Here is a 13,244-nt window from a genome sequence, read left to right on the forward strand (position 1 = left end):
AGGGTGTTAAAAGGTTAGAAGGTGGATGAAGTGGACGGCTGGGAATGTGGGTGGGGCGGGTGGGTAGGTGGGTGGGGTGGTTTGCTGGGGAAGGTGGTGAGTGGGTGGGTGAGTGGGTGGGTGGGGTAGTATGGACGCTTGGGAATGTTGGTGGGGTGGGTGGGGTGGCGGGTGGAGAACAGCGCCTGGGGAAGTGACTGACCTGAACTGGGAAGGTGGGTGAGAGGGGTGGTGGGTGGGTTGGGTTGGTTGGGGAGGGTGGGTGGGGAGGTATAATTGCCGGAGGAAGTGGACGGGTGACTCCAGGGTGGGTGGGTGGGTGGGTGGGAGGGGACGGGTGGGGTGGGTGGGTGGTTCCTGCAGGTGCAAGAATTGATGGACTGAACCGGACAGGTGAGGTCGATGGTGGTAAGTACAGGTAATTGTGGTAGGAATGGGGTGGTAGTTGTGGTAGGAAGGGGGTGGTAGTTGTGGTAGAAAGGCGGTGGTAGTTGTGGTAGGAAGGGGGTGGTAGTTAACATAAGGAGTCTGCAATAGGCCGGTTGGCAGCTCCTGTCGAGAGTTACTACCACTCTCTATCATCCATGAATCTATCCAGCCTCCTTTTAAAACTTTCCAGCACTTACTACAAAGCTGCTAAGCTTGTTCCACTCGTCCACCACCCTATTTGTGAACCAGTTCCTTCCTATCTCCCTCCTAAACCTAAACTTATCCAACTTGAATCTGTTGTTCCGAGTCCTATCCTGCTCGGATATTATAAGAACTTAACTATATCCCTTTATTGATTCCTTTCACCCATAAATACTTCTATCATATCTCCCCACTCTTCGTCTTTCTAGGGAATGCAAGTTTAGTTTCTTTAACCTATCCTGATATGGAAGGTTTCTAAGTCCCGGAATCATTTTCGTCATTCTTCGCTGCACCGACTCTAGTGATTCATATCCATTCTATAATAGGGCACCAGAACTGAACATAATCCAGGTGCGGCCTGACTAGGGCAAGATATAGTTGCAATAAGACCTCTGTACTCTTGTTACTTACACTTCTAGATATAAACCCAATATATTTTATTTCGAACATTAACTTGCACTGTTTTTCTGGGCGTAGGTCGGGCTTACAAGAACCCTGGTCTCTTTCACAAGTCGACTTCTCTAGGTTGATGTTGTTAGGCTGTATACATTGACAGTATTTGTTCTTCAATATTAAGTACGCTGCACTTGCTGGTGTTGAATTTCATTTGCCATTTTTCTGACCACTCCTGCAGTTTATTTAAATCCTCCTGCAGTGCATTTGCATCCTGCCCTGAATTAATCTGCTTCCCTTATTTTGGTGTCATTCGCAAACTTGCTTATGTCACTGCTGATCCCAGTATCTAGATCGTTTATGTAGATTATGAACAAAGTGGGCTAACTGCCCACCCTGGGGAACCCCACTGGTTACACGGCCCCACTCAGATTTAATCACCATCTACGCTGACCCTCTGCGTTCTATCCAGTGAGCCATAATTTTTATCAATTTAAAACTTTCCTCGATACCATGAGCCTTAACTTTTCTCAGAAGCCTCTGATGCGGTACTCTGTCAAATGCTTTGCTAAAAGTCTAAGTAAATAACATCGTAATTTTCGTCATTATCTACTACCTCGAAGACTTTCCTAAAACGTCAGCAGATTTGTTAGACAAGATTTTCCTTTGTAAACCCATGTTGAGAGTCGTAGATTAATTTGCTTTTCTCTAGATGCTATCGGATGCTATCTGCTATAATTGATTCAAGAAATTTCCCACTACTGACGTCAAACTGATCGGCCGGTAATTTGACGCTGATGCTCTGTCTCCTTTTTGAATATGGGTACTACATTGGCCTGTTTCACAAGTCTGGTACAACTCCGTGTCTAATGATTATGTAAATAAATTTATAAAGTTGTGGTAGGAAGGGTTGGTAGTTGTGGTAGGAAGGGGTGTGTAGTTGTGGTAGGAAGGGTGGTAGTTGTGGTAGAAGGTGGTAGTTGTGGTAGGAAGGGGTTGTAGTTGTAGGGAAGGGTGGCAGTTGTGGTAGGAAAGGGTTGTAGTTGTGGTAGGAAGAAGTGGTAGTTGTCGTAGAAGAGTAGTTGTGGTAGGAAGGGTGGCAGTTGTGGTAGGAAAGGGTGGTAGTTGTGATAGGAAGGATTGGTAGTTGTGGTAGGAAGAAGTGGCAGTTGTGGTAGAAATTGGTAGTTGTGTGGTAGGAAGGAGTGTTAGTTGTGGTAGGAAGGGTTAGTAGTTGTGGTAGGAAGGGGTGGTAGTTGTGGTAGGAAGGGGGTGGCAGTTGTAGTAGAAAGGGGTGGTAGTTGTGGTAGGAAGGGGTGGCAGTTGTGGTAGGATAGGATTGGTAGTTGTGGTAGGAAGGGGTGGTAGTTATGGTAGGAAGGGGTTGGTAGTTATGGTAGGAAGGGGTTGGTAGTTATGGTAGGAAGGGGGTGGCAGTTGTGGTAGGAAGGGGTGGTAGTTGTGGTAGGAAGGGGTGGTAGTTGTACACGTGGGTGACCTCGGTCGACCCTCCTTCCAAGTACACACACCTGATTTCTGTTTTCTTGTGCAATGCTGCCCTGTTACTTACACTTCCACGACTCTGTGTGTGTATGTGTGTGTGTTGAGAGAGAGAGAGATCACATAGAGAATAAACAACCTAACCTAACCAAACATAACCCAACCTAACCCAACCAAACAGCACAACCCAACCTAACCTAACCTAACCTAACCTAACCTAACCAAACATAACAACAACCTAACACTAACCTAACCTAACCTAACACTAACCTGCGTTACTTAGGCAGATGTGACCTATAAATTTGACATCTTCACAAACACAGCGACCTCCATCCTCGCCAGGAAATGTGGGTTAGGTTAGGTTTCAAGACCCCAACAGATGCCCAAAGACTCGAGATGCCCAAAGACCCCCAAGATGCCCAAAGACCCCCAGATGCCAGCCCAGATGCCCAAAGACCCCAACAGATGCCCAAAGACCCCCAGATGCCCAAAGACCCCCGGTGCCCAAAGACCCCAGATGCCCAAAGACCTCCCAGATGCCCAAAGACCCCCAGATGCCCAAAGACCCCCAGATGCCCAAAAGACCCCAGATGCCCAAAGACCCCCAGATGCCCAAAGACCCCAACAATGCAAAGACCCCAGATGTCCAAAGACCCCCAGATGCCCATCGACCACCGCTCCTCAACATATGCTGATGATAAGAAACTAAGAGAATGAGGTAAAAAACTCGTTGTACATCTGTTGTGTATACCTATACCGTGTGTGTATACCTGTACCGTGTGTGTATACCTGTACTGTGTGTGTATACCTGTACCGTGTGTGTGTATGTGTGTCGGGGACGGTAATGGTGAAGGTCTCTCTCTCTCTCTCTGTCTATCTGCCGTCTCTCTCTCTCTCTCTCTCTCTCTCTCTCTCTCTCTCTCTCTCTCTCTCTGTCTATCTGCCCGTCTCTCTCTCTCTCTCTCTCTCTCTCTGTCTATCTGCCCGTCTCTCTCTCTCTCTCTCTCTCTCTCTCTCTCTCTCTCTCTCTCTCTCTCTTTGTTGGTGGGACGTGGTTCTGTGTACGTGTGTATGGTTGTGTACGTGTAGGTGTGTATGGCTCTCTGTGCGTCTCTGTGAGTGTGTGTATAGCTGTGTGTACGAGTGTCTACCTGTGTATGACTGTTTACCTGTCTGTGTAAGTGTACGAGAATATGGCTTGTTGTACGTGTGTGTGTGTATGTGTATGTGTACATGGCTCTGTGTACGTGTTTAATGAGCAGGTGTACATGACTGTAAGAGTACATGTTTGACTATAGTGGTGGTTGTAGGTGTACAAGTTAGGTTGGGATTAGGTTGGGAAGTGAGGAGGAGGAGGAGGAGGAGGAGGAGGAGGAGAGGAGGAAGGAGGAGGGAGGGAGGAGAGAAAGGGGGAAGAAGGAGGAGGAGGTGGGTTAAGAGAAGGAGGATAGTTAAGAAATTGGAGGAAGAGGAGGAGTGTTAAGGGGAAGGGGGGAAGGAGGAGGAGGGAAGAGAGGAGGCAGGAGGAGCGCTCGACCCAACAACCTTGACAAGGACGTGTCCCTCCTCCTACCCCCCCAGCCCCCAACCCGTCACCCAAATTCTTCCCCCACCCCTCCCTTCCTTACCCCCCTCCCCCTCACTACCCCTCCCCTCACCTCCCCCCAGCACATTCTAGCGGAAATGACGTCACACAATATAACATTAACAAAAAATAACGAGACTTTAAATTAAAACTCTCTCTCTCTCTTCTCTCTCTCTTCTCTCTCTCTCTCTCTTTCTCTGTCTCTCTCTCTCTCTCTCTCTCTCTCTCTCTCTTCTCCACCAACTGGTCACGAAATACCACTAACCTATATTTTGTAACTGAGTCGAGAGAGAGAGAGAGAAGAGAAGAAGAGAGAAAAAGTTAAACTAATAGAATCAGTGACGTCACGGACCATCAGCTGTTAAATGTAAACAAACTTGACAAGATCCCTTACGAGGCCCTCACCTTGTTGCTCTCTCTCTCTCTCTCTCTCTCTCTCTCTCTCTCTCTCTCTCTTTTTCTCTCTCTCTCTCTCTCTCTCCACCATGGCCGCCATCTTGAGGGTCACCACTAATCTCATCTCTCAATAATTTTTACCGTACCTAATCCTTCAATAATCCCCTTCCCCCCTCTCCTCTCTTCCCCCCTCTTCCTCCTCTCTTCCTCCTCTTCCTCCTCTCCTTTCTCTTCTCCTACCTACCTCCTCCATCTCACCCCCTCCCCCACCTCCCCCTCCTCCTCACCCCTCCCTCCCTCCTCTCCTCCACCCCCCTCCCCCTCCCCCCACCTCCTACCCTCTCCTCTACCCCTCCCTCCTCCTCCTCACCCACCCCCTCCCCTCCCCCACCTCCCACCCTCCTCCTCCCCCCTCCCCTCCTCTCCCCTCCCTCCTCACCCCCCTCCCTCCTCCTCCTCCTCACCCCCCCCCCTCCTCCCCACACACACAATCCACCATTTTTCCCTCCACTAAGCTTATTAAATCTCTATTGTGTATTAGCTCTCTTCAGAACGTGATAAAAAAGCTTGACTGACTTACTTATCTTACGACATAAAGCTGTTTTTAAGGCTTTCTTAGGTTACGTTAGGTTATGAGAGTGTTTTAACTTACAAAGCTTTAAGAATCAAGCTTTTTCTTACCTCCTAGTATAAAAACACCTTAACTTAACTTAACCAAACGAAATCTAACCCTAACCAAACCTAACCAAACCCTAACCTAACCTAACCAAACCCTAACCAAACTTAACCCTACCATGAAATAATTGACCTAAATTCTTAACACTCTTCATATGCAAATTAGGAACACCTGAAGATTAACCCCCCCACCCACCCCTCCCCAGCTTATTTCACCTGTTGATTAAAACTCCTTAATGCTACCTGTTGAATGAGGTTAGGTTAGGTTAGGTAAGTTCCGTGTGTGTGTGTGTGTGTGTGTGTGTGCGTGTGTGTGTGTGTGTGTGTGTTGAGGTCAGGTGGTGAGGATAATGCAACAGGTGACCTTGTCCCTCCTGACCAATCAACCCCCTCCCACCTGTACACACACACACACACACACACACACACACACACACGGGGTACTCCCATAGTTGAACCTTATGATCGCTATTGTAACATCATCACTATTTCCCTTCACACTATTATCAGCCTTTCTCTTACATACATACACACACATATACATACATACATACATACATACATACATACATACATAAATAAACACATTAATATCTATCCACACACATGCACACACATTTTAATTTACATATAAAGCTTATCCCTTATACAGCTTATTCCTTATTAAGCTTACTTATATACAGCTTACCCCTTATACAGCTTACCCCTTATAAAGCTTACCTCTTATACAGTATACTCCTTATTAAGCTTACCCCTTATAAAGCTTACCCCGTATACAGCTAACTCCTTATTAAGCTTACCCTTATAAGCTATATGCTACTCCTTATTAAACCATATAAAAGCTTACCTTATACAGCTTACTCCTTATTAAACACCCTTATACAGCTTCAAGGTTTTAAAGATCAAGTTGTTGGCCTTGAGAGCGTTGGAAAAACTGGTAGGCCTAAGTGGTGTTGGTAGTGAGGGCATTAGGTACGGTGGTGGTAGTGGTGGTAGTGGTGGGTTAGGTTAGGTCAGGTCAGGTCAGGTCAGGTCGGGTTAGGTTATGTTTGGTTAGGTCAGATTGGTCAGGTTAGGTCGGGTTAGGTTAGGTTAGGTCAGATTAGGTTAGGTCAGGTCAGCTTAAGTCGGGTTAGGTTAGGTTAGGTCAGGTTAGGTTAGGTTAGTTTCCAATGTATAATTATATGTATCCACTTTAATTCATTATGTCTTAACATGAGTCTTATCGATCCGTTTGGTGCGGATATCGGGTGATGGAGTACCCACAAGAGGATGTCTTCAAGTGTGTCGAATATTAAGTGACTCGTTCCTGACCAGTGAAGCGTTAAGGGCTCTCTCTCTCTCTCTCTCTCTCTCTCTCTCCATATTAATATTGGGGACACAACAGCTGTGTATGTAAACAATAACACCTGCCAATACCCGTCAAGACTTGGGTGTTTTAGGTCAAGTGTATCACCAGGTCACAGCTGTTATATTAATGAAGGCAGATAATACCTGCCAACACACCTGCACACACCTGTCAACACCTGTCAGCACCTGCCAACACCTGCAACACACCTGTAACACACCTGCCAACCCGCCAATACCTTCCAACACCGCCAACACCTGTCAGCACCTGCAACAACCCAACACCTGCCAACACCTGCAACACACCTGCCAACACACTTCAACACCCTTCAGCACCCTAACACCCCTGCACACCTGCCAACACACCTGTCAACACCCTGTCCCGCCAACACCCGCCAACACTGCCAACACCTGTCCAACACACCTGTCAACACCCGCCAACACCTGCAACACCTGACACCTGCCAACACCTCCAAACCAACACCTGCCAACACCTACACCAAACTCTCCTATCTGACAAGTGACCTTTATAAGCATGGTGGTTACTGTGATGATAACAACAACAATAATAGTAATAATAATAATAATAATTTCAACAAAATCTTCAGAAACAACAACAAACAAACAAACAAACAAACAAAAACAACAATCATTTCAATCACAAGATACAAATCAACCAATCAGAGGCTTAGTTGGGACTCCACCCAAATCTCTGGGCTATTAAAGCCTTTATCAACAAGGGTCTGTCTCTCCTCAATAAACCACGAAGTATTCCTTCACCAAACATAAAATAACTTAACACTAACCTAACCTAACCTAACCTAACACTAACCTAACACTAACCTAACACTAACTAACCTAACCTAACACTAACCTAACACTAACCAACTAACACTAACCTAACACTAACCTAACACTAACTAACCACTAACTCCTAACACTAACTTCTACTAACCTAACACTAACTTAACACTAACCTAACCTAACACTAACCCAACACTTCTTCACTAACTAACACTAACCCTAACCTAACACTAACCTAACACTAACCTAACCCTAACATAACCTAACACTAACCTTGTAATGTCGTGTTGAATTATATCAATTCACTAAGTCGGTGCAGGGATAGAATAAAAATGATTCCGGGACTTGAAACCTTCCATATCAGGATAGGTTAAAAAAAATAACTTGCATTCCTAGAAAGACGAAGAGGTGCGGGAGATATGATAGAAGTATTTAAGTGGGTGAAGGAATCAATAAAGGGGATATAGATAAAGTTCTTATAATATCCGAGGTAGGATAGGACTCGAGACAACGGATTCAAGTTGGATAAGTTTAGGTTTAGGAGGAGATAGGAAGAAACTGGTTCACAAATAGGGTGGTGGACGAGTGGAACAAGCTTAGCAACTTTGTAGTAAGTGCTGGAAAGTTTCAAAGGGAGGCTAGATAGATTCATGGATGATAGAGAGTGGTAGTAACTCTCGACAGGAGCTGCCAACAGGCCTATTGCAGACTCCTTATGTAACCTAACCTAACCTAACCTAACCTAACCTAACCTAACCTGACCTAACCTGACCTCACCTTACCACACACGCAACAGGTGAGAATGAAGACAGATTAGTAGCGATGATTTTGATAGTGAAATGAGAAGTGTTATGTAAGAGGAGGGAGGAGGGGGAGGGGAGGGAGGGGAGGAGGAAGGGAGGGAGGGAGGGAGGTGGGAGGGAGTGGGAGGGAGGGAGGGAGGGAGGGGGAGGGAGGGAGGGGGAGGAGGGGGGAAGGAGGAGCAATCTCTCTCTCTCTCTCTCTCTCTCACCTGGGGCAGATAAGCTTCAGGTGATTCAACTCTTTAATTAACTCTTGACACCTGAACACGTCCCTTGTGTCAGCTGGTGCACGACGAAGGAGGTGCAGTGTCAGCAGAGATGGTATCTATGTCAAGATGTCAGCAGAGATCGTACCTGTGTCAAAGTGTCAGCAGAGATGGTACCTGTGTCAAGTGTCAGCAGGATGGTACCTGTGTCAAGTGTCAGGAGATGGTACCTGTGTCAAGTGTCAGCAGAGATGGTACCTGTGTCAAGTGTCAGCAGAGATGGTACCTGTATCAAGTGTCAGCAGAGATGGTACCTGTGTCAAGTGTCCAGAGATGGTACCTGTGTCAAGTGTCAGCAGAGATGGTACCTGTGTCAAGTGTCAGCAGAGATGGTACTGTGTCAAGTGTCAGCAGAGATGGTACCTGTGTCAGTGTCAGCAGAGATCGTACCTGTGCGTGTCAGGCGCAGCAGAGATGGTACCTGTGTCAGAGTGTCAGTAGAGATGGTACCTGTGTCAAGTGTCAGCAGAGATGGTACCTGTGTCAGAGTGTCAGCAGAGATGGTACCTGTGTCAGGTGTCAGCAGAGATGGTACCTGTGTCAAGTGTCAGCAGAGATGGTACCTGTGTCAAGTGTCAGCAGAGATGGTACCTGTGTCAAGTGTCAGCAGAGATGGTACCTGTGTCAAGTGTCAGCAGAGATGGTACCTGTCAAGTGTCAGCAGAGATGGTACCTGTGTCAAGTGTCAGCAGAGATGGTACCTGTGTCAAGTGTCAGCAGAGATGGTACCTGTGTCAAGTGTCAGCAGAGATGGTACCTGTGTCAAGTGTCAGCAGAGATGGTACCTGTGTCAAGTATCCGAGATGGTACCTGTGTCAAGTGTCAGCAGAGATGGTACCTGTGTCAAGTGTCAGCAGAGATGGTACCTGTGTCAGGAAGTCTCAGCAGAGATGGTACCTGTGTCAAGTGTCAGCAGAGATGGTACCTGTGTCAAGTGTCAGCAGAGATGGTACCTGTGTCAGAGTGTCAGCAGAGATGGTACCTGTGTCAAGTGTCAGCAGAGATGGTACCTGTGTCAAGTGTCAGCAGAGATGGTACCTGTGTCAAGTGTCAGCAGAGATGGTACCTGTGTCAGATGTCAGCAGAGATGGTACCTGTGTCAAGTGTCAGCAGAGATGGTACCTGTGTCAAGTGTCAGCAGAGGAGTACCTGTATCAAGATGTCAGCAGAGATGGTACCTGTGTCAAGTGTCAGCAGAGATGGTACCTGTCAAGATGTCAGCAGAGATGGTACCTGTGTCAAGTGTCAGCAGAGATGGTACCTGTATCAAGTGTCAGCAGAGAGATGGTACCTGTGTCAAGTGTCAGCAGAGATGGTACCTGTGTCAAGTGTCAGTAGAGATGGTACCTGTATCAAGTGTCAGAGAGATGGTACCTGTAATGTCAGCAGAGATGGTACCTGTGTCAAGTGTCAGCAGAGATGGTACCTGTGTCAGATGTCAGCAGAGAGATGGTACCTGTGTCAAGGTGTCAGCAGAGATGGTACCTGTGTCAAGTGTCAGCAGAGATGGTACCTGTGTCAAGTGTCAGCAGAGATGGTACCTGTGTCAAGATGTCAGCAGAGTGGTACCTGTGTCAAGTGTCAGCAGAGATGGTACCTGTGTCAAGATGTCAGCAGAGATGGTACCTGTGTCAAGTGTCAGCAGAGATGGTACCTGTGTCAGATGTCAGCAGAGATGGTACCTGTGTCAAGTGTCAGCAGAGATGGTACCTGTGTCAAGATGTCCAGAGATGGTACCTGTGTCAAGTGTCAGCAGAGATGGTACCTGTGTCAAGATGTCAGGAGATGGTACCTGTGTCAAGTGTCAGCAGAGATGGTACCTGTGTCAAGTGTCATGAGATGGTCTTCAAGTGTCGGAAGATGGTACCTGTGTCAAGTGTCAGCAGAGATGGTACCTGTGTCAAGATGTCAGCAGAGAGTATTGTCAAGTGTCGAGTGGCTGTTCAGTGTCAGCAGAGATGGTCCTTGGTCAGAGAGATGGTACCTGTGTCAAGTGTCAGCAGAGATGGTACCTGTGTCAAGTGTCAGCAGAGATGGTACCTGTGTCAAGTGTCAGCAGAGATGGTACCTGTGTCAAGTGTCAGCAGAGATGGTACCTGTGTCAAGTGTCCAGAGATGGTACCTGTGTCAAGATGTCGCAGAGATGGTACCTGTGTCGATGTCCAGAGATGGTACCTGTGTCAAGTGTCAGCAGAGATGGTACCTGTGTCAAGATGTCAGCAGAGATGGTACCTGTGTCAAGTGTCAGCAGAGATGGTACCTGTGTCAAATGTCAGCAGAGATGGTACCTGTGTCAGTGTCAGTAGAGATGGTACCTGTGTCAAGTGTCCAGAGATGGTACCTGTGTCAAGTGTCAGCAGAGATGGTACCTGTGTCAAGTGTCAGCAGAGATGGTACCTGTGTCAAGTGTCAGCAGAGATGGTACCTGTGTCAAGTGGCCCCTGACATACATACATACATACATACATACATACATACATAGCTTAAGATTATTCTAGCTTTTTCCTCTGACAGAAAATACTGTGTTTAGCTGTGTGAGAGGGGGGAGGAGGAGAGTTAGCTTTAGCTGTGGGGGAGAGGGGAGGAGAAGAGTTAGCTTTGGCTGTTGTGAGAGGAGGGGGAGGAGGAGAGTTAGCTTTGGCTGTGGGAGAGGAGGGAGGAGGTTAGCTTTAGCTGTGTGAGAGAGAGAGAGAGAGAGAGTTATCAGTGAATCACCTAGTTATGTTATCTCACCCTAGTGTTGCAGAGTCATGCACATTGTTGCTATCTATTGCAAGATCACGTCACACTTATCTTTAACAAGTTATCTTCAACACTGATATTGCAACAATATGTTTTAATCGTTCATAGAGGTCAGCATTGCAATCTTTTTCAATATAGGTCAACATTGCAAGTTTTTTTTAATATAAGTCAACATTGCGGGTCTTTCAATATAGGTCAACATTGCAAGGGTCTTTTTCAATATAGGTCAACATTGCAGGGTCTTTTCAATATAGGTCAACATTGCGGTCTTTCAATATAGGTCAACATTGCAGGGGTCTTTTTCAATATAGGTCAACATTGCGGTCTTTTTCAATATAGGTCAACATTGCAGGGTCTTTCAATATAGGTCAACATTGCAAGGGTCTTTTTCAATATAGGTCAACATTGCAAGGGTCTTTTTCAATATAGGTCAACATTGCAGGGGTCTTTTTCAATATAGGTCAACATTGCAGGGGTCTTTTTCAATATAGGTCAACATTGCAAGAGTGTTTCCATGTTTGTGTGTTGAGTGTGTTTCTTGCAATATTGTACGTGAGTCTGTTGCAAGATCTAGACTACTGTAGTGACGAGAGAGAGAGACAAATCTATTTCATTCTTCCTTCGTGGTCCTTATGCCTTCAACATCGAGGTTGCAAGATGCTGAAAAGCTCTTTGTCTTCAGTGCAATATCATCACTCTTGGATATGTTGCAAGGTCCAGATGACAGCAGTTGACTATTGTTGATCATGTTGCAAGGTTCATATGACAGCAGTGACTATTTTTATCATGTTGCAAGGTTCATATGACAGCAGTGACTATTGTTGATCATGTTGCAAGGTTCATATGACAGCAGTAACTATTTTTGATCATGTTGCAAGGTTCATATGACAGCAGTGACTATTGTTGATCATGTTGCAAGTTTCATATGACAGCAGTGACTATTGTTGATCATGTTGCAAGGTTCATATGACAGCAGTGACTATTGTTGATCATGTTGCAGAGTTCATATGACAGCAGTATTTTGATCATGTTGCAAGTTCATATGACAGCAGTGACTATTGTTGATCATGTTGCAAGATTCAGATGACAGCAGTGACTATTGTTGATCATGTTGCAAGGTTCAGATGACAGCAGTGACTATTGTTGATCATGTTGCAAGGTTCAGATGACAGCAGTGACTATTGTTGATCATGTTGCAAGGTTCATATGACAGCAGTTGACTATTGTTGATCATGTTGCAAGGTTCATATGACAGCAGTGACTATTGTTGATCATGTTGCAGTTCGATGACAGCAGTGACTATTGTTGATCATGTTGCAAGGTTCAGATGACAGCAGTACTATTGTTGATCATGTTGCAAGGTCAGATGAAGCAGTGACTATTTTTCATCATGTTGCAAGGTTCAGATGACAGCAGTGACTATTGTTGATCATGTTGCAAGGTTCAGATGACAGCAGTGACTATTGTTGATCATGTTGCAAGGTTCAGATGACAGCAGTGACTATTGTTGATCATGTTGCAGTTCAGATGACAGCAGTGACTATTGTTGATCATGTTGCAAGGTTCAGATGACAGAGTGACTATTGTTGATCATGTTGCAAGGTTCAGATGACAGCAGTGACTATTGTTGATCATGTTGCAAGGTTCAGATGACAGCAGTGACTATTGTTGATCATGTTGCAAGGTTCAGATGACAGCAGTGACTATTGTTGATCATGTTGCAAGGTTCAGATGACAGCAGTGACTATTGATCATGTTGCAAGGTTCAGATGACAGCAGTGACTATTGTTGATCATGTTGCAAGGTTCATATGACAGCAGTGACTATTGTTGATCATGTTGCAAGGTTCATATGACAGCAGTGACTATTGTTGATCATGTTGCAAGGTTCATATGACAGCAGTGACTATTGTTGATCATGTTGCAAGGTTCATATGACAGCAGTGACTATTGTTGATCATGTTGCAAGGTTCATATGACAGCAGTGACTATTGTTGATCATGTTGCAAGGTTCAGATGACAGCAGTGACTATTGTTGATCTATTTGAAGGTTCAGATGACAGCAGTGACTATTGTTGATCATGTTGCAAGGTTCAGATGACAG

General features: G+C 45.8%; 1 protein-coding gene across 1 annotated transcript; it reads left to right on the forward strand.

The window, feature by feature from the left end:
- Nucleotides 1-3,236: 3,236 nt before the first annotated feature.
- On the forward strand, nucleotides 3,237-12,228 carry LOC121877047. Its single transcript, XM_042382658.1, has 4 exons — nucleotides 3,237-3,241; nucleotides 6,065-6,116; nucleotides 8,416-10,764; nucleotides 12,142-12,228. Exons 1-4 carry the CDS (start codon nucleotides 3,237-3,239, stop codon nucleotides 12,226-12,228), a joined length of 2,493 nt encoding a protein of 830 aa, XP_042238592.1.
- Nucleotides 12,229-13,244: the final 1,016 nt, after the last annotated feature.

Source organism: Homarus americanus, unplaced genomic scaffold (genome assembly GCF_018991925.1).
Source record: "Homarus americanus isolate GMGI-L3 unplaced genomic scaffold, GMGI_Hamer_2.0 scaffold35584, whole genome shotgun sequence".
Lineage (NCBI taxonomy): Eukaryota > Metazoa > Arthropoda > Malacostraca > Decapoda > Nephropidae > Homarus > Homarus americanus.

What these genes read in the sequence shown, in the direction of transcription:
- LOC121877047 (XM_042382658.1), top strand. An exon ending in TGAGAGCGTTGGAAAAACTG is followed by an intron (nt 6,117 to 8,415) that starts GTAGGCCTAAGT and finishes CCCTTGTGTCAG; the next exon opens with CTGGTGCACGACGAAGGAGG. An exon ending in GTCAAGTGTCAGCAGAGATG is followed by an intron (nt 10,765 to 12,141) that starts GTACCTGTGTCA and finishes ATCATGTTGCAG; the next exon opens with AGTTCATATGACAGCAGTAT.